The sequence below is a fragment of the Equus asinus genome, chromosome 5 (genome assembly GCF_041296235.1).
Source record: "Equus asinus isolate D_3611 breed Donkey chromosome 5, EquAss-T2T_v2, whole genome shotgun sequence".
Lineage (NCBI taxonomy): Eukaryota > Metazoa > Chordata > Mammalia > Perissodactyla > Equidae > Equus > Equus asinus.
The window spans coordinates 2,913,151-2,933,665 of record NC_091794.1 but is presented as its reverse complement, the minus strand read 5'-3'; the positions used below and the strand labels follow the sequence as shown (position 1 = coordinate 2,933,665).

At 38.1% G+C, this 20,515-nt stretch overlaps 1 protein-coding gene across 7 annotated transcripts in view; it reads right to left on the bottom strand.

Moving 5' to 3' along the window:
* Nucleotides 1–9,966: 9,966 nt before the first annotated feature.
* The window catches only part of EPHA6 (EPH receptor A6), a 792,264-nt gene continuing 781,715 nt past the window's right edge, over nt 9,967–20,515 (bottom strand). For all 7 annotated transcript variants that reach the window (XM_070508536.1, XM_070508537.1, XM_044771750.2 and 4 more), the window contains 2 exons: nt 11,110–11,259; nt 9,967–10,108 (listed from right to left, as the gene is read on the bottom strand). In XM_070508536.1, the coding sequence (XP_070364637.1) occupies nt 9,994–10,108; nt 11,110–11,259 (265 nt within the window). In that variant the 3' untranslated portion in view covers nt 9,967–9,993. The remainder of the gene's footprint in view (nt 10,109–11,109; nt 11,260–20,515) is intronic.

The following is a 20,515-nucleotide window of genomic DNA, read 5'->3' as shown; positions in this document are numbered from 1 at the left end:
AGTTTCCCCCTTTCTACCAGGTCATTCTCATCAGCATATAAATATGCTCTAGCATCCTTTCTCTAGAAACACACACACACAAAACCAAAACCTCTCTTGACCCCACGTCTCCCTCCAGCTACTGCCCTATTTCTCTTGCTTCCTTTGCAGTAAAACTTCTTGAAAGAGTTGTTTATAGATACTGACTCCACCTTCTTTCCTAAAATATCTTCTTAATCCACTTCATTCAGGCTTTGACTTCACTACATCATAGAGACTCCTCTTGTCGAGGTCATTAATAGCTTCCATGTTGCCAAACCCTATGGCCATTTCTTAGTTCTGATCTTGACTTCTTAAAAGCATTTAATCCAGATGACCAATTGTATTTCCTTTTTCTCTACCTTACCTTATACTCCTCAGTGTTCTCTGTTGGCTTCTAATTCTCTGCCTAACTTCTAAATATTGGAATGTCCTGGACCTCAATCCAGGCCTACTTCTCTATCTTGTAGCCTTTTCCTAGGTGATTTCAAAACTTTAAATACCATGTATATATTGATGACTTCCAAATCTTGATGCTTAGCCCTGATTGCTCCTTGGAACTCTCCTATACTGCTGTCTACTCGATACCTCCATTTGAATATCTAACAGGCATCTCAGGCATTGCATGGCTAAAACTAAACTCTTGACTTTTCCCTCCAAACCCGTTTCTTCACCACCATCAACTCAGTTTCTCATTCCCCAAATGTAGAATTTACCTTTGATTTTTCTCTTCTTCATCCCTCATACCCAATTCATTAGCAAGCCCTGTCTTCAATCATACCTCAAATCCATCCGCTTGTCTCCATCATCACTACTTCCACTTGAACAAAAGTCACCATTTCTTTGCTTGAACTATTGCAGTAGCCTCATAAATGTCCTTTGACCATGTCTCATCTTTGTCTCTCTCTGGCTCATCTGCTGTGTACCAAGCACACTGTTGTCTCCACCCTCAAACACTCCAAACTTGCACACATTAAGCCGTTCCCTCTGCCGCAGTGTGCTTCCCCCAGATCTTCTCATGACCAGTGCCTTCATGCTGTTCAGTTATCAACTTAAATATCACATCCTCAGAGAAGATTTCCCTTACCACTTAATATAAAGAAGCCACAGTCCTGCTATGTGACATTATTAATGTAATTATCAGCATAACTCGCATCACTATTTCTTTATTGTGTCTTTACCACTAGAAGGTCAAATCCATGGGACGGGGGCTTTTGCTTTTCTTGGTCACCCGTATCCTCAGTTCTTAGAACAGGACATGGTACATGATAGTGTGCAATAAACGGTTAATGGAATGAATGCACTTCTGATAAATATGTTTAAATCATTCTATATGTATACACAGTAATTTAGGAATTATATAATTTAGGACCAGCAAACAGGCACGACTTCCTTTGATTTTTGTTTGTTTGCTTGTTATATCTGGTCCCCATAGTGTAAAGAGCTTTGACTGGACAAATGATGATTTGTTGTTGTTCTTCATATTAAACTATAGATACCCAACTATTTCATTCATCAAAGTTGTAAGGTGGGAAAGGGGAATTCTTTGCTTCCTCAAAGAGATTTTTGGAAACTCTAAAGAAAATAAGCTGTTTATAGAAAAATGGAATGACTTTTCACTTTTGTTTGAAGCATCCCTTTTGGTGAAATTTTAAAAACTGAATAAACAGTAAGCAGTGAAAAGTAACTAAAAATATATGCTCACTATTTTGAATACACAAAGTCCAGTGGAGGATTTTTGTTGTATTTCCATTCATGAGAAAGTAGCAGTTTGCCTTCTCCAGCAGACTTTATGAGATATCTGGCCAATATTAAGTAAAAGAAGAGTAACTTCAAAAATAATAACTTCTAGCCACTATGTTATGGCATTTGGCTTCAACTTTGAGAATTGGAAAGTTACAAGCATTATGAGACTGACTGGAAATATAAAATATAAAGCAGCTCATTTGTTTAATACTTAAAACAACTGAAAAGAGAGACAATCTCGAAAGAATATAAACATTTAGAGATCATAAGATATAACAGAAATTAATATATAGGTACCATATGTTTTAAACATTTAGACTATGTGTTGGATTTATGTAACTGTATAAAAGCATAAATTGATTCTAAGACTACTCTTTCCACTCCATTCTTTTTATCTACAATTGATATTGACTGTTTTTACATTTAATAATAGAAGGAAAGACTCAATTACTAATGAGAGTGATTAATATGTATAAAGTGCTTTGACAGTCCAGTATTCGATGTATTTTTTTTTTTGGCAAATTCTTTGATTATATACATCTTAGAAATCAAAAGAACTAGTAGTATGGAATGTTAATAATTGTAATCATTTGGTCTATTAATACAATTTTTTAAAATAAATTTCTATTTTTGATATTTTGGTAAGAGTTCTTTGTAATTTTATATACCAATATATATTTTAACAAATATTAGTGAACTTGTTTATTTTAGAGATTCCCATCCTCAAAATGAATTTTAGTTTCAAAATTATCAGTAAGAGTAACATGACATAATTTTCTCTAATTCCTAATAGTTTTCTTTTAATGAGGTCATAGTTTTAACATAATCCCCTTTTTATATTACCTTTTTGTCTTTTCCTCAATTTTAATGGAACTTGGTCTGTTTCCATGTTCTGCATCCATGCTCTGCCTCTGATTTTTTAAAAATAAGCTTATTATAGGAGGTATAACATGACTAACATTTTAGGAAACATAGACTGTTAATTTACAATTATTCCTTCAAAATTCGAAATTAAGTTTTCAAAGTTTGCACTACATAAAAAATTAAGCCCAAGTATAGTTTGTGAAAAATGCCAAAGACATTTATATCCTGTAGTTATTCAAATTTTCAGTGACACAATCTAAGATGGAGTGTGAGTAACAAAATGATTAATGTATCAGAAATAAAGCACATATGGTAATCTTTAAAATCAAGCTACACATATTCATATTTGTTAAGACTGCTCAGGTATTGTGCACTACACAAAAAAAATGCTCCCATTTCACATTTTGGGTTTTTTCCCTGGGAGACCTAAAAACCTAAAATTATATCAAAACTCCATACTTGTAAGAAGAAAATGAGATTTTTGCATAGTATAGATATATTAATACAATATTCTTTGAATACATATATATGGCAATGGGTAAAAACATCACATTAAACATTAAAGCATCACATTGAAAACGTCAATGACAAACATTTGTCCACATTAAACCTTATTTTCCAAGGAGTGCTGAAATTTAAAAAAGCCCCAGTCATTGTTTATCATATTTTCCATGAAATTCTGTTTTGTTTTAAAGACTTTTGAAGATATTGCACTAATGCCTGTGGATAACATACCAATGGATATTCAAACACGTTAAATTTAACAAGGCTCCCATCAATCACACCGACAGAGGAAACAGTTGGTTAGCAAATGAGTGGCCACTGATTTTGTCATAGAGTTCTAAAGACCATAGTTTTACACAGATTTATTTTAAAGGCAAAAATAATATGTGGCAATAAATAAAGTATGTAAAGTCAAAGAAAAACTTCATTACCACCAATGGTATTACTGGGTAGATAATTCTAAAGAGAGCAAAAGTTATTACTTTGTATGAAAAATGAGCTAATAGAATTAATTATATCCTGGCTTCTCTCTGACTAAGGATATGTGTAAATAAAAATTTAACAAAAGCAATTTCTATCTAAATGCATACTTTAATTCTACAAATTACTAAATGTAGAAGAGAGACTTTTAATTGGTTATAAAAGCAATAGAAGAGTACATTTTAAATTAGGTAAAAATCTTGAAAGTGTATTGTTTACTCATCTTTATGATTTAGCACTATTCACATCTATCCTGGTTTCAAAAAGTTAAACGATGTTTAGTCTTTACAGAACAGAGGCGAATTAAGACTGTTAAGAATGATGGTCTGCAAATGTGGAAAAACTTGTATAGAAGCATTCACATCATTATTGCTTGTCATCTAAGCCCCTATTTAACCCATGAAAACAAGGACATCTATCTTCAAAGTTAATAATGCCTAAATATAAAATTTGAATTACATATATGAAAAATGAAGGTTCTCATGTCCTTGGAGTCTTCTTGATATTACTGTATTATTGTGGAATAAAGATGGTTCTCCCTTCAGGGAGGGCTAATGAGATGGAGACTGAGGCTAAATAGGAATCCTGGAGCAGGGTTGGCCTCACTTTGTTATCTTGTAAAACACTTTAAAGCCACATCTCAGTTTTTCTGATTCATTATTTGAATTGATAACTTAACCAAAAGTGAGTTTATTATGACAGCTGAAGACAGCCGGAGATTACAAATATTGGAGAAATATGGACGAGAACAGAGCTTTACTTGAGAAGATTTTCACTAACTCTGACACTTTTCTAATTTACAACTCCTGGGAAATTGTGTTGTTAATCTGCACTTTATTTTCTAATCAACAGTAGAAACCACATCCTTATATTACAGTTCAGAGCTATCTTTCATCCTCATCTGTCACGTAATTTTTCTTTAACATCTTTGTTATTCTTAAGGATGAATTAGGTGTATCTAGAGGTAGTGGAATTCTTTGAGATTTTTCCCTTTAAATGAAACAAATCAAAAGTTCTCTTAATGATAGAGATTCAGTACTCTAATTAACCAAATTCAAGCAAGAACCTTCCTTTGTTTTGTTTAGAAAGAAACTTTACTTTCAATGGCAAAGTGCAAAAATATAACAAAATGGAGGTGACTTGGTATCATTAGGAGATACACAAAACTTCGTATTTGCCAGATTCTTTTTTAAAAGATGAAGTTGATTCTTTTTTAATAGTGCTTTGCTACCTTTAGTAATTGAAAAGTTTTCTTTTAATTTTTTGTTTCATTTTAAAATACAGTAATTTTGAATCAACACTCATAAGCTAAAGGTAGACTTTCAAATCTATTCTAAAATCCTAAAAAAGTAAATGCCAATTGAACAAAAAACTCTTTCGAATTAAGAGCAAAGAACCCAAGTCTTTCAATTAGATGTAAATATCCTTTATTGTACATTTTATATAAGTCCATCATTAATTTGAAATTTGAACCTAATTATTAGTCAGAAGAAAGAGAATTAGTTAAAACCACATTTTGATGACCTGTATCGTCTGGATCTTGACCTTTTCCCAGAAGACATGTATATCATGTCACATCCCCTTATAATATAAAAAATATATTTTTATCCTGAGAAATCTTTGAAATACCTGCCTAATACTTGGCTTTTTAAGGGAACAGTAAGAGAAAGATGTGGTATTTACTTTTCTGCAATATAAGATTTTTCTTTTCCTTTGTTTCACCTAGTAATACATCAGACCTAGTAACAAGTAATTGTCCCCTTCCACTGTTAAATGTACCATGTTTGAAAGAATTTTATGCAGCCATTGCAGGTTCATACTGTTATTCCTTTTACTACGACCAGTGAATTGGCTCGGGCAAGAGATTACTCCAGAATTGTTTTTGAGAAATGGCTAATGTTTTCGAATTGGAGGCACCTTTGAGATAGTGAGCTTCACAGGAACTGAAAAGCTTGCCACCTGTGACTCCTGAGGCGTCAACTGTTAACAAGGGAGATTGTCTTAGAGAATCCAGCAAGCATGCTCCCCACTGTCTGGAGGAAATGTGGACTGTTCTAGGAGATCTGAGGTCCAACATAATTTCTTTCCATAGGGATTGAAAATCCGATTCCCACTGGGCAAGGTTTTATTTATTTGTTTAGTGTATGTTTGTCCTATGGAAGGAGCTGACCCTTAGGGACATGGCAATCACAGCAGCCACAGCAAATAGGCTCTGACCACTGAGCTGTAAGCTCAAGAGTCACTTGAAGGTAAGAACGGTACAGCCAAACTCATTTTTGCCATAAAATTTTATGCGTGTAGGAGACATCTCATAGATATTTGTTAAACTGAACTAAATCAAGTTTACACTCCCTTTATTGAACATAATAAAGTTTGGAAATTTGTTGAAAATGTTGATCATAAAAACCAAAAGTTAGGTGACATGAGTGCCTGGCGTCCTAATGGAAGAACACCATCAGTTTGATGCAGCGTATGCCTCTCTCTTTTGGAATCTTCATATAGAAAGCAGTAAAATCTTTTTGGATTGAACATGAAGAAATATTGAGTCTCTTCTACTTAAATGAATTTGAGCTTGTAAAAGTTAAGGTGATCCTACTAAAAGAAGTGATACATCAGCTTCTTAACTCTTTGTTACATAAAGACATGGACACCAACTGTGAACTGATAATAAAAGTTTTTGATTCTTAGAATACTAATACCTTTAAAAATAATAATAAATTTCCTTATATAAAGATACAGAAAAGGATCATCACCAACCATTTTGAAATTATTTTCCAAAGCAATTAATTTCTAGCTGATGCAAAGCCAGGACTCGTACCCTCTGCGAGTGCAAATGCTCCCATTTATGTGGGCTGACCCAAAACACAGAAGGATGACCTGTGCAGCATTCCCTGTCCCTCCACCCTCAGCCTTCTCTGAAGAGATCTGGAAGTTCTTTTCAGATTTGCTGAGACAAGAAGAGAGGTGGGATGGGGGAATAAAGAGAGAAGAGAGCGGGCTGAGAAAGGAAGTTTTAGAAAATTTAATAAAGGAATAGAAAAAAGATATCTGGTATTAGTGACAATTTTGAGATAAGAGATTTACTTACTGCTTTACAGAGCAGAAGTTTGGTAGGGAATGATATAAATATGGATATTTTAGGAAATGTGGTTGGGAGATAGTGTAATTCACTCTTCACCACCTCTTCAGAAGAATTTCTGTCAAGACTTTGATTCTCAAGCACTGGATTTGGATTTGTTTTCCATTCATGGGTGAGACCGCCCTTAAAGCTGTAGCTGGAGGGCTGTTTTATTCAGGTGATAGTCGGATAGATTTTAAAGAGTAATACAGAGGGGAAACACGATAAATCTTTTTTGACTATGGCATGCATAACTTATTTACCAAAAGTTATGTCAGTGTAAAAGTTCTGTAATTCTTGATTCTTGTCAAGCCAACAGCTCTGCAACTTCGGACTGCCTCTTCAGTTTAATGATTTACAGACCTAATCTCTCTTCTTGATCATGCACTTTCACATTTTTCCCAGTATGCCTTATGCTATGAAACAATGAGCTGACCATAGACTGGAGATTGACCACTCAGAAGATAAAATGAAAATGGTTTCTTCAACTCTCTGATTTTCAAAATCCGCAAAGCCCCTCAGTAGTATAAATTAAGAAATTTAAAATAAAGCAGGTACATGAATGTATATGCATAGTTTTGTTATCAAAGATTATTCCTGAAGGCTTGTGACTTATGGAAGCAACTCATTTTCTTTCTATAATTAAGTTCTCTGCTTATGCATGTTAAACAGTTTTAATTACTCAATATGTGCATTAGTAAATCTCAAATATTTCAAGTAAAATTTCCAAATGAATTTGGCAATTTAACTGTTAGTATTCCTGAACATTATAACTCCCTTGGGATCATGGAGTACATGGTTTGTAGGCAGTAAAGAAATAGAGATCTTTTGATAAAATGTTTTTGTTTAATCTTGCACACACATTTCAACCTTGCTCTAGCCATGATGAGGCTGAAAATTACACTTGAGATTATCATGCTTACAGTTCTGGAAATATAAATGTAAACTTAAAGAAATTTTAAAGAAGATTTGGGGTAAGAGACAAAGTGTAAAGGTAGTTTTGTAATACTAGAAAAAGATGTTAGGCAAGAAAAAAAAAGTACAAGTTAACCACATATAGAATAAAATCACTGGACTTCTTTAAGAAAAAAATTTTTAACAGAGAACTTTAATCTTGCAAAGCACTGAATGCCCATCCCAAAGAAGTTTAAATACTTTATAGAATTTATTTCATCAAAGTATACAGATGTTGCTGACAGAGACCTATGGAAGACCATAATTATTCTATTCCTTATTTTTCTAAATACCTTTTTTGTTATAAAAATAAATATATATGATTAATAAATTTAATCTGTTTTATATCTGTTCTTATTTAATATATATTTGAAGACAGATAAATATGGAAATTTTATATTTCCTCTAAATGTATCCAGGTTTGTGTAAATGCATCAAGCAAACTGCAGAGTCTATGAGTGAGGCATGACCATGCAGGGGACGGCTGGAAAACGTTGCTAGCTATTTCTCACACACTTACTCAAACAGTGATGGATTTCCCACTTTTTTCATTTTTAGTATACTTTAAGGAATATTTTAAAGACTGTTCCTTGTAGCTCTATACACTTTGTTTTTGAAATGGGGAAAATTTAGCTGTGGTAGGCTAAAATCAGGAGATAAATCAGCAAAAGAAAATATGTGGAAGGGTCTAGTCTAATGGGATGATTGACAAGGCGTAAAATAAGGAAAAAAGAAAAAAATGAGGCTCCTTTAATAGCAAGAAAGCTACTATCACCCAAAAATATAATTTAGGTAGGAATTTGAGAATGTGGGTAGAGCACCTTTATCTCTGAGATCAAATAAAAACCGATTTAGTAAATCAGTATCTTTAGACAACCTGCTCTCTTTTTCTCTAACATATGCTCCCCACTCTTCCACCTAGCACACCAGTCATTTTTTTAGTTTCACAGGGAACAGCTGATTTTATAATTGAATTTGTTCTTAAGATAGCACTACTTTGAGAAGCTGACTCAGCTGAACTCACTGAAAAGTATATCTGTCTTTTTTGCAGCATCTGAGAAGGTTATGACAACACATCTAGCTGTGTTCACGTTTTTATGTTACTGTAGTAGGGACCCAGGTTGACACACATTTTATATATGCTCTTGTGTTGGATCTGTTTATAGCCTCTTTGGAGTATGCAATGGCATACTCGTCTCTTGGAAGGTTTGGAAAACAGCTCAGCATGTTCATGTAACCTATTTTGACGGAAAAAATATAAAGTTCTTAAACTTGCAAAATGCACCTAAATCAGACAGTCAGCTAGCTGTGTTTATTTTCTTGGACCTCCATATAGCTATCATAAAATTCTGCTTAAATTAATTAATCTTTTTATATTAAATCTAAGGGTATAATCTTAGATCTTTTATTCAACGTAATTCTACTGAGAGTAACTAATTTTCTCAGCGCTTTGATAATTACTTTTGCAAACTTGTGAAGATGAACAAGGGAACGGCCACGGTTTTACTCCATGCTTCACTCTACGGGAGCCTTTAGAGCACTGGACTCATTCTTGGTGTTTCAGGCGTGACCTCCACAAGGTCGTGGAGAAACATACCATAGTTAGCAAAAGGTTAGAGCAGAAACCTCTCAATTACCACCTACTATGAAAGATGTAGGACACCATAAAGCTAATTAAAAAAAAACAAACTCAGCCTTGGAAGATTTAAAAGCCCAGGGTGTTTCTCCCTCCCCGATGACCCCCTTCTCACCACAGTCACACCTGACAAGAATTCACTACATGAAATCGTCAGTCATTTCTGCAAATCTATCAACATCAGGCATCAACAGTTAAACTATTATAAAATAAACCAACAAAACGACCCATAGAGTTGAATATAATTATCTAAAAAATAAATTTCATGTCAATTTGGAAGCTACTTGATCACAAAACATGAAAGAAAGATCGACTCTCTCTTTTTCATCTACCATCAAACTCTGAACACACCCTGAAGGCAGCCGCATCCGGGCGGACTCCAGGGTGAGGCGTGGGCACGTCCCCAGCACTGCTGGACCGAGCTACACACCCGTGCCGAGCATTCACCATCGCGCAGCGCGGCACTGCAGGGGCCGCGGTTTTATCTGCAGGTTATACAGCAAGGACCTGTGAAGCACGATTTTAAAAGCCGGGTTGGAAGCATAAACAAAAGGTGCGCTCGTAGTCTGAACAGGAGACTGCAGTTTGTGAAGCGATGTTCGGAGAATCAGCAGAGAGGGTATCTTTCGTTTTAGAAATGCTGAGGCACGAAACGCAGGTGCTTGCAGTAGTTTCATACGTGAAACCCCTTCTCCTGTATGTGCGTCATGTGTAAACGCAAAGTCTGTATGCTGCTGACTATTCGTCTCTGGTGTCCAATGAGGATGACTCCGATTCTTCTGACGTCCCTGAGAGACAGAGAGAATGTGGCGTTTAGATCCGGTAAGGATGAGAGAGGAGAAACGAACGTTTAGATGTGGTAAATAGGCACCATGTCAGATTTGCTCTAGGAATTTGCCAAAAATTGGATAGCTGGTAAAATGAGAGTTTAAGCAGAGACATAAATGAACGTCAAGAGTCTGTTACTTTTTTCTTCTTCCTGGTGCCAGAAAATACATCAAATTAACTTCGAATTTAAGGGTACAAGGAAAAATTTCAAATTCAGGTACCTATGTATGTTTAGACACTTCACAGACCTAAAGGTTATATAATTTAGGTGATTATATAAATTTTCAACAGTGTGGGCAAAACGGTCAGTATGTAGGGTAGAGCTATAATGTGGACTCCATTTGAGTTTTCATGGTCTTTCAATAATCTGAAAAAGAACGCCATTGTATTATGTTGAACCACATGCAATTGCCACTACCATTTTAAAACAATGGGAATTTCATATGGCTTAACCTACTAGTGTTATTCCCTAGTCTTTTAAGTACATCTTGAGCATTTTTATTGCAGGCAGCAAAGGAAAATCTTTGAGACAGTGAACAAATGCCCGACCATTATAACAGAGAGAGGGAGCTCTGAAATGAGAGGATTACAGTTACTACATTGCTGAAGATAACAGGAATTGATTATACAAGATAGTAAATGTGCATCATAAATAATATGCTCAGGTAAAACTATGTTGACGTAAAGTCTATGAGGTGAACAAGAGTGGGATGCATTTTGGAAAGCATGTTTTTTAAAAAATAGCTATTTGAATTAAACATATTCCTTCAAAGAATAGAAGTTAAAGGTGTTATGTCCAATTTTCACTAGAACGATAGTCAGAAATGGTGAGGAAAGACGTCGAAATGCCAAAGTAGCCTTAGGAAAAATAGTTTAACTATGGGATTCTTGACATAGTATTTGAATTTATAGTCTCCTGAGTGGAGCATCTAAAGACAGTAATAACCCTAGCACCACTTACTCGATGCTCATTCTTGAAATCAGGTCAAAAGTGGTAAAGCCTGCGGCCATGAAGTTATTCTTATATTGCCCCATTTTTATAGAATCCAGCCAGTCACCGACTGTGACAAACAAAGGATATTCGGGAACTTCACCAGGGGACTCTGGCATTCTGCAAGGAAAAAAACCATGGAGATCACTTAAAAGCTGGATAAAGCAAAAAATCCCCCACTTTCTTTTTTCCTTTTACAATATTCTTACATCTGATGTTTTCATCCTTCATTTAAAAAAATCTGTAATTTTCCATCATATTCAAATCAGCCACTTTTATCTGGTGAGTTTTACTTGTCGGTTTCTTTTGTCTTTTTCTGCTTTTTGTCACTACTGGATCTTATCCTTGATATGTCTTGACAAAGCCCGCTTCTTGCTGACTTCTCTTTACTCTTTTCTCTTGCGTAAAATTGTGTTTTCACACCTGAGGAAAAGCCCCCACCTTATGGCAGGCAGTTCACTCCAGCAGTTTCTCACCTGCAACCAAGCCAGCGCCCTTTTCCCGTTGTCACAGTCACATTCGCTATGCTAGTGCCTTCTCGTTTTTATGGAGAATTCATTGATCGAGACTCCGTTTATTTGTTCTCAAACATTCAACAAGAATTTATTATTTATTATGAAGGAATTTCTGCTGTCATAGAGCTCAAGTGCATGAATAAGATTTACACACATCCTAGCAGAGGGCAACACAGCCCGAAGCACAGACATTAATAAGGCACAAAACAAGGCCAAATCCACAAGAAGAAGGAGTCCAGCACCAACGAGTCTGAGAGCAAGTGATACGGAAATCTCTATTTGTGTTCCTAAGATCTGAGGCAAAGGACATTTCAGTTGGGGATATTTTTGTAGTTTTAATATAAAAATAATAAAAAGGTATTACTTTGGAAAGGCTAGTGGATGTGTGTGTATACATACATACCTATGTATACACAAAATAGTTTTATATAAGCTAAAGTCAGAGAGAATAAAAATGGAATTAACCTTAGAAATTATAGTAAAAACACCTCAGAATTGTGTATTTAAGCCTTTCTGGCAACTAGTGATATTATTTTCCTTACAGATAGACATGAAAATTAATGTTAATAATATTTTCTCTGGTTGTAAAAAGTACTTGGCAGTAAAAGTGCATCTCTAGTAACAAGCGTGTCATTAGCCCTCTGGGATGATAAATATATCATTTGAAAAATTATTAGGTCTAGGGTTCATGTTAAATAGTAAAGCAGTAACTGTCTTTTTATATGTTTGATGTTTGAGCTAAATCAGTATTTTCTAGGTAATGAAAAGCTTCCCCATTAGACATGAACAACTGAATTATTTTTATTAGAATATTGAAGGTTAATCCAACTTTCATTTACTTTGTTTTTAATTTTTAAAGAGTTAAAGAATTCAAAGAGACTTAACTAGCCATAGATTTTAACATTCATATTTGGAATATTTCATCATAATATTCTTACCATTCACATTTGAACCATTTCAGCTTTAACCAGAAACTGATAGTATATGAGCACATCTGATTAAACCACGTGAAATAAGCATTTCTCCACCATGAAGCAGAGTGGGATATGCACGCTATATAACCCTGGTAATGTTCTGTTAAAAACACATGGGAGTGGGAGCTAGGTTGTAAGGTCAGTGCATAGGTAAAAATTGAAAACCTCTAACAATTGAAATTACCCTTAAAAATCCTTTAAGTTACACCTAATCACCAGGACCTGGGTCTTTAGGAGCACACAAGCCAGAGACGTTATGCATGGCCATACAGGCTGTACACTGTGCGGTCCCACAGACTTTGAAAGATGCCCCTTGGAACAGTCCAGGGCAGAATCCCTGCTAATAGCCTAGAATTCATTTCTTAGGTTTTTCTTTGATTGCTGCCTTGACTTCCCTTTTTCTAAAGTGGGGTCCAGTTGAAGGTGGGGATGGGGGTGTCGAGAGATGATGGGGAAACCCAGGGGTTTTTGTTCTTTACATATAATTGGAATTTGAATAAACTAAATGCTTGTATCTTGTGGCTCCACTGTTGTCCATACTGAGTCTGGTTACCCTTAACAGTGACAAGGGTCCCTTTACCACTTCTCAATTCTGTTCCCATCCTTCCTATTTGGAGGCTGTGAAGCCACATTCTCTCCTCCTGTGTTACAAATTGCAATGCTATTTGATTGTGGGCTGTTTCATTCTAATTGATATCAGAATAATTTATGATTTGACCCTAAACAAAGATTAGTCATATCATAGCATCTAACAATAAATACTTTAATTGTTGCTATATTTCTTTGTTTCCTAGAAGTGTTTATATTAATCAGTATTATCAAAAAAATAAAAATTCATATGTAAATACAAAATAATAAAGGTCTCCATGGCAAACAGAGTTAAACAGGGTTTTTAATTGTGGCATTTCTCAGAGTCTTCACAATTCTAATGGGCAGTGTGAGTATATAAGAGGATTGAGAATGGCCTCTACGTCATCTTCCTAAATTATCTGCCCAGTTTCTATGGAAGGCACGTTAAGGAAAAGCTGCCGTAGGAAGTGCGCTAAGTCTAAATATCAAAATGACCTGGGTACCCTTATTGCTTATCAACATAAATAAAACCATACATGTTAGAAAACTGAATGTCTTATTTTAAAACAGTGTGGCTTTTCTATCTTTTAGTTACTTGCAAAAGAAGTTTGTTGAAACTGAACAAAATTAAAAGAATGTACTTGGTAACTTCCTTCCGTGCCCCTCTGCCGCTCTTGAAGCAGACACAGTCAGGCCACTCCCACCTCTCTCTCCTGAGATAACGCTGGAATAACTCTGGAGCTTTCACAATTTCCTATAATTGGTGAGTGGAAGTGTAATGTGCTAATTTTCTGTCCTTAGTATAGAAAGGTCATGGAAGGGCATTCTGTATAGTAAATGACTTAAATGGCCGATTTCTCTGTTGAAAAGCATCCACTGTTTGCTCCCAGAATGTTTCAATACCGCAACTCCCTTTCCCTCCGCGCATCTTTAGTGACCTAGTTACTCTTTGGCCTTTCTACTGCTGCCCTGGCAGTTGATTTAGAAAGGTCAGGGTCCCCTCATTGTTCACAGCCACTGTGCAATAACTTTTCTTTCACCTCATCTTATAACGAAGCTGAAAAATGCTGCTATTCTCTGCCTGAGGGCTGAGTACCATCACCCTCACATGAATTCTCTGGAATATCATCTAATAAACAATAAATGCCCTTTCTTATCAACCATGTACAATGATAAATTCAGCCTGCTATTTGCTGAGCACATAGAAATTTCTGCTATTTGGTGATGAGTGGGAGCTGCCCACGTGAGAAACGTCTTTGCAGCAAGACCTGCAGCTCACACGAGACAAAGCCCATATTGTAGAACGGAAGACTGTGGGTCAGCTGGTGTCCTCGGAACAATGTGGAGGGGACAGAACTGGGGCTCCAGTAGGAATCATGGTCAGTTGAGATCAGAGAAGGGCTGGAGTCTAGCCAGAAGACAAAATGATCCAGTCTCCAAGGCAATGAATGCACACATCCAAATACGAAAAAATGCACAGCACTGATGGGTTATTCTAACGAGCCTTCGGAGTTCACAGTAGAACTAGTTTTAATTTAGAAAGTTCTTAGATAGGTTGTCAACAGGGATCAAAACTGCCATTAAAGAGCAAGAAGGTTTTTATCCTTAAAAGTTTTCCATGTTTAATATTTATCACGTAAATATACTAGTAATAGATCTATTAAAAATGATCAGAGAAAGGTTAGAATTTGAGAAACACTGGTGCAGGTAAGATCATGTTTTAATATGAACCCTGACATGTTTGAAGCTCTTCTCCTCTTACTATCTACTCATGCTTTTACCCCAGCTCTTACATTATATATGGTCAGCGGGACTGCACAGATAGTGTCCGTTCTATTTCATATTGCCCTTATTTTACATATTTATGAATATTTTCCACGTTTCAACAGTCTTCATAACTACTATTCAATTGAGTGTATAATATTCTATATCTTGATGCTTAATAACTTGTTAATCTCCTGAAGTTAGACTCTTAGATTGCTAATAACATTCTTTTATTGTAGAAGATTATGCAGTCTTACAGCATGTATCTTTTTGCTCCAGTTGAATTACTTCCTTGGGAAAAATCCATAAGACAGAATTTTCTTCTTTTAAAGAGTAAGTTAAAACTCCCTGATGGCAGGAACCATATCTCACATATCTTTCTATTTTCTGTACGCCTTAGCACAATGCTGAAAGCATTACAGGAACTCTTTAAATAAGTGATGATTTAGACGTGAATATTCTTTACAGAAAAGTCTAGTCTATGACCTAATGGCTGATTCATGATGAATAATCTATTTTCATTTAATTCCATTAAATGGAAGAGCAAGTGCCTGCTGATGTAATGGTCAATCAATCTATCAATGAATGTGCTGTTTACTTAACTTACTCCTTGTATTGTGAAAACGCCTTCTTCTCTCTGTCTTTAAAGGTTTCAGCATGGAGAAAGAGGCAGTTATGGAGGAGTGGGGGAGCATGGGGCTAGAGGACCCAGGAGCACGACAGCAGCATTCGCCTTAGTCACAGTCACTGCTTGTACAGGAGTTTCTCCTCACATGACCCAGGGACTCCACATCACACTAGTTAAGCCATAAAATAATCTCCTAATACACACACTACCTATCTAAACTTTGAAGGAAGAATTTATTTAATCAGATAAAAAAGAAAACATTGCCCCTCCTACAATTAGGCCTAATGGTCAACTTGAACACAAATTTAATTAAAGTATTTTGATATTCTTTTAAAATTTTAAAGTGTAATTTTACTCAAAATGTTATAAAATCCAAAATGCATAGAACTATCCTATATATCTTGTGACCGTTTCATGCTTGTGGGCAGTAACAGTCTGACTCTCCACAGGGTTGAATAGGGAGCATGAATTATTTTTTGTCAGCCTTTTATTTTCAGTAAGTCTCCAGGTGCTTTATTGATATGATTATTTAATTCTCATAATAAGGCTGACAACTGGTAGGAAGTAGGCAGGCATAAAACTCAAAGCAAATTTTAGAATTATAGATGTGACAACATCAGGAGGGATAGAAGCAGAGGAGGAATAATCCTGTTTTAAAGTCTCCCACAATTGCGAGCCCCCAGCACAGGGTCCCTACAGCCAGACTAATGGATAAGTGAACCTCAAGGAGAGCCTGTTTTTGTGAGGAAATAATGCAGGGACAGAAATAGATTTCATGTCACATGCCAACTACGATTCACTGGGAGTGGCTGTCACATGTCTTGAAAGGGAGACGGAGGCAGCAGTGGGCTCAGTGGGAGAGTGTGATGGTTAGTGACATCTGCCACAACAAGGAGAAGCAGCAGAGCACGTATTTGCCAACACTGGAAAAATCCAGTCTACAAAGATGCCTGAGGATGTGATTCTGGAAGGACGTTGCTGCCATATTTCCCCATATCTCCGTTTTGTTGTAGTTGCTACTTTCTTTTCCCAAGCACTGTTCTTCAAGGGGCGAGCACTGTAGAGGATGTTGGGCAGACGTACGGACTATGTGTTTGCTACTTACTCCCAGGGATGAGGACGCATCTCCACCTCCTTGTCTGTGCTTAGTGGAACATAAAATCACAGGCTGTGCCCCACTTCAAATTCTTTTTGGGATCTTAATATACCCCAGCTGTGAAGTCTGATTAGTCCAGAGAAAATCTATCTCGAAATGTAAACATGTACCGTCTTCTCCTATAATCATATTTCTGAAACAGTGCCGTACTGGGAAAAATCTTGCCCTTTGCGTGATTGTGTACTGTGTAGTGGAAAGAACAAGGGCTTTGCAGCCAGTGAACTTCGCTCCAGTGCCTGGTCTTCTAATTACCTGCTGGGTGCCCAGGAGACATCAGCCTCTGTGATTCTCCATATCCTTGTCTGAGGGGTGGAGATAAAGGACCTCAAAGACAAATTTGCCTACTACAACAATGGGTACATGGTAGGCTCTCTACAAATGGCAGGAATAGTTCCTGTTGGTACTGTACACCAGAATTTGAGTCAGCATCAGTATTGGTATTAACATTAGCATTAGCATTATCTTGTACCAACAGTTCACATGAATTGAATTTAGATTTCCTAAAGGTAGAAGTTTCACACTTCCTGATTAATACTTAATATTCTGTCTTCCTTCCACAAAGCTTTGCTAATCTCTCAATTACAATGCTGGTTTTGGCCAGTCCATTATTTCTCAGTCATGAAAAACATCATTAAGAGTGCTAGTTAGAAAAATCAAACAAAACAATTTGACCGTGACTAGGTCTATGCAGACAAACAACTTAGCATATGCTGATTCTGTGCAGCTCAGGTAGTGGTAAGCAAGAGCTTTTCAAAATGAACGGGAGGATGTTTATCAAACTGTTGAAAGCCACTGCCCTCAGAAGACAGCATCCTAGCTGCTCTACTAACTGAGGAAGCAAGGTGGCACCATTTAGTCCTGTAATGTTCACTCAGTTCTCCAAAGCAGAGGTTCCTAATTACGGGACTGGTTTGAGCTTTTCCCTACCTTCCTGATTCTCCGGTTACTGGAAGCCAAGTGCTCGAAAGTTCAACAGTAGGTTTATATGGACTAAGGAACATGGTGGCTCAGTTCCTAAGAGCTAAAGTATTACAAGATCTCCACCTATGGCACAGTGGGCAGCGAGAACACTCCTAAGAGCCTTGGCCTGAGCTGAATGTGATTTCCGAGGCAGAAGACTAGCGTGGACTGGTCCATCTGGTCAACTGCTGCCCATCCCCGGATGCCACCTTTTAGCTGATGTTGTCAAGAAGCCCATAATCTGTAAAACTCTTTGTCAGTGACATGCTGGGCACCTGGAGCAGGGACTGGAGGAGAGTGTTATTTTCCAGTATGCTGCAGCGCTGTCCCAAAGGGAACTGGCTAGCTGACTTCAACCTAGTGCACTTGGTCGGCCTCAGTGTCTGAGGAAACAGGGGTCGGGTTGAGGCAGCTGGAGAAGGAATATGTGGGACAGTGTAGGTGGGGTGGGGAAGGGAGGGCTGGGTGAAGGGACACCCATGCAGTCATCAGTCCGCTTTGTGCTGCTGAACTACCCGACCCCAGATGTCACCCTGCGCTCCACGGGAGAAGGCGTGACTTGGGGTTGAGAGTAGCCACAGGATTGATGTGAGGCTCAGGGACAGGGAGCGAGAGTGGCTGAAAGGCCACAGCCAGGCACTGCTCCTGACACGTTCTTCAGGCAGCTGGGGCCTCAGCAGGGCCTTCTCCCCAGGGCCTGTGCCCCAGGGGACAGCTACAGACAATTCTCTGAAAGGAGGCGATAAGGCGTCATTGCAGAACGAAGGAAATTGAAGGTAGTTGGAAACTCACATTTATGAAAGGATGACTGACTGTATTAATAGGTCCCTGTGCAAATTATTTTTTACAACCAATTGGATTTAAGTTGTACTTATAATATCATTTTATATAACAAAACTCATATATCCATCTACTTTCTTGAGGAAGAGAGAGAGCAAGAAGGTTGGGAGCTGCACAGAGCTCTGAGTCCTCCCCGGGAGCGTGTCAGGCACAAGAGGACTAGCCATCCAGTAATGAAAGCCTTCTCTGGCCGACGTGTTTTCTGTTGGTGTTCTGTTTTGTGGAAGGAAAGATTACAGGTGTAAGGTTATGAAATTTCAATATGCTAGTATAAAAAGACTAAGCTCTGGGCTTCACTTCATCCTTCTTTGTAGCCTTAATTTCTTCCCCTCTTACTATGCCAAGAAAAAGGACGAAAGCTTCTCATGTGAATTCTTGAGAAAAAGCCAATTACAGTGGAATAAAAACCACATGGCCGGGGCCAGCCCGGTGGCCCAGCAGTTAAGTTCACACGTTCTGCTTCAGCGGCCCAGGGTTTGCTGGTTCAGATCCCGGATGCAGACATGGCACTGCTTGGCAGGCCATGCTGTGGCAGGCATCCCACATATAAAGTAGAGGAAGATGGGCACGGATGTTAGCTCAGGGACAGTCTTCCTCAGAAAAAAAAAAAGGGGCACACATGGCCTAGTGGATGAGAGAGTTTCGTCAGTTCAGCCAGGTGAGGGAGCCTGCCGCTCTGGGGAGAGGAGAGAAAAGGGGACTTAACAGGAGTTGCTGTGGGTTCTACCCTTGGACCCCTTGACCTGTGTGAGAGGTACCTGGAGGACGGACTGGAATTCTACACCGTGCGTGTTTCCTTCATTCAGCATCATGCTGGGATGGACAGCTGGGCTTTGGGACTTGGGGGTGGAGGGGCAGTGCCACAGTCTTACAAGCATACCACAAACCAGGCATTCTTCAGCTAACATTGCTGGCCTCAGTCTACCATGTCTCTTCTCCCTAAACAGTCTCGGCTCTCTGGAATCAAGGACAGGGTGGGTGGGTGGCACTGGGAGTCAGGGGTGGACAAGGGAACCCACTCAGGCTGCTGTGGAAACAAGAAAGCTGACAAACGTTCAGACACGATACCCTTAGAACCCTGCTTTCTTTTGTTCCTCAAACAAGTACATCGAGGGCAAAAGCAGCAGCACATGTCTTTGTCAGAAACTGGGGAAGCTGGTCAGTCACAAAGAGTTCCACTTGGTCTCCAACGTTAGACTTTAGATGGAATCTCACTGCCGCTCCCTAAGAAACACGGCCGCCTGGGCTGCTGTGTGGCGGTGCTGTCACAGAGCCTACCGCTCCCTGGCCTGCCCACTGGACCAGTGCCCACCCATTAAACCCCATGAAACCCCACTGAACCTTAAACCTCTGCCTCAGACATGAGCTCTCATCTTGACTTTACCTCTGGATCATTCTCACTTTTTGGTATTTTCTCATCTTAGATCCTCCATCAGTGTTTTCCAAATATGACGAACATTCATAATCTTGAAAAAGCAGGGAAGAAATGGTTTTATCTGCTTTTCTTCAAAGAATAGGCTCTTACCTGCCTGCCTCTACACTCCTAGAAAGTTATAGAGCTCTGCAGACGGGCACTGGCCGAGGTCTGGTACCCCGCACCACAATACGAGGCCCAGATGAGGGGACCTCAGTTTAGAGATGCCAGGGTTCTCTTCCATTAATGCACACCCACTCCACAGTCCACTTCTACTAGCTCTTTCTCCTCACTGTTAGAGCATGCCCGTCTCTTCACCAAAACATATAAAAACAAAACCAAGAAACTTTTTCTCTAACTACTTCCCTTCCCCTTCAGAGACAGGTTTCTTGAAAAAACGAATTAGTGCTTTGTATTGCTCTTCTCTCTGACCTCAGATTCACTCTTCCTCCGTTTCAATCTGTCTTACACAACTTTACTGGAAATGCTCTTGCAATGGCCGCCCGTGAACACCTGAGCACCTGGTTGCTAAACACAGGGACACACCACTTCTTC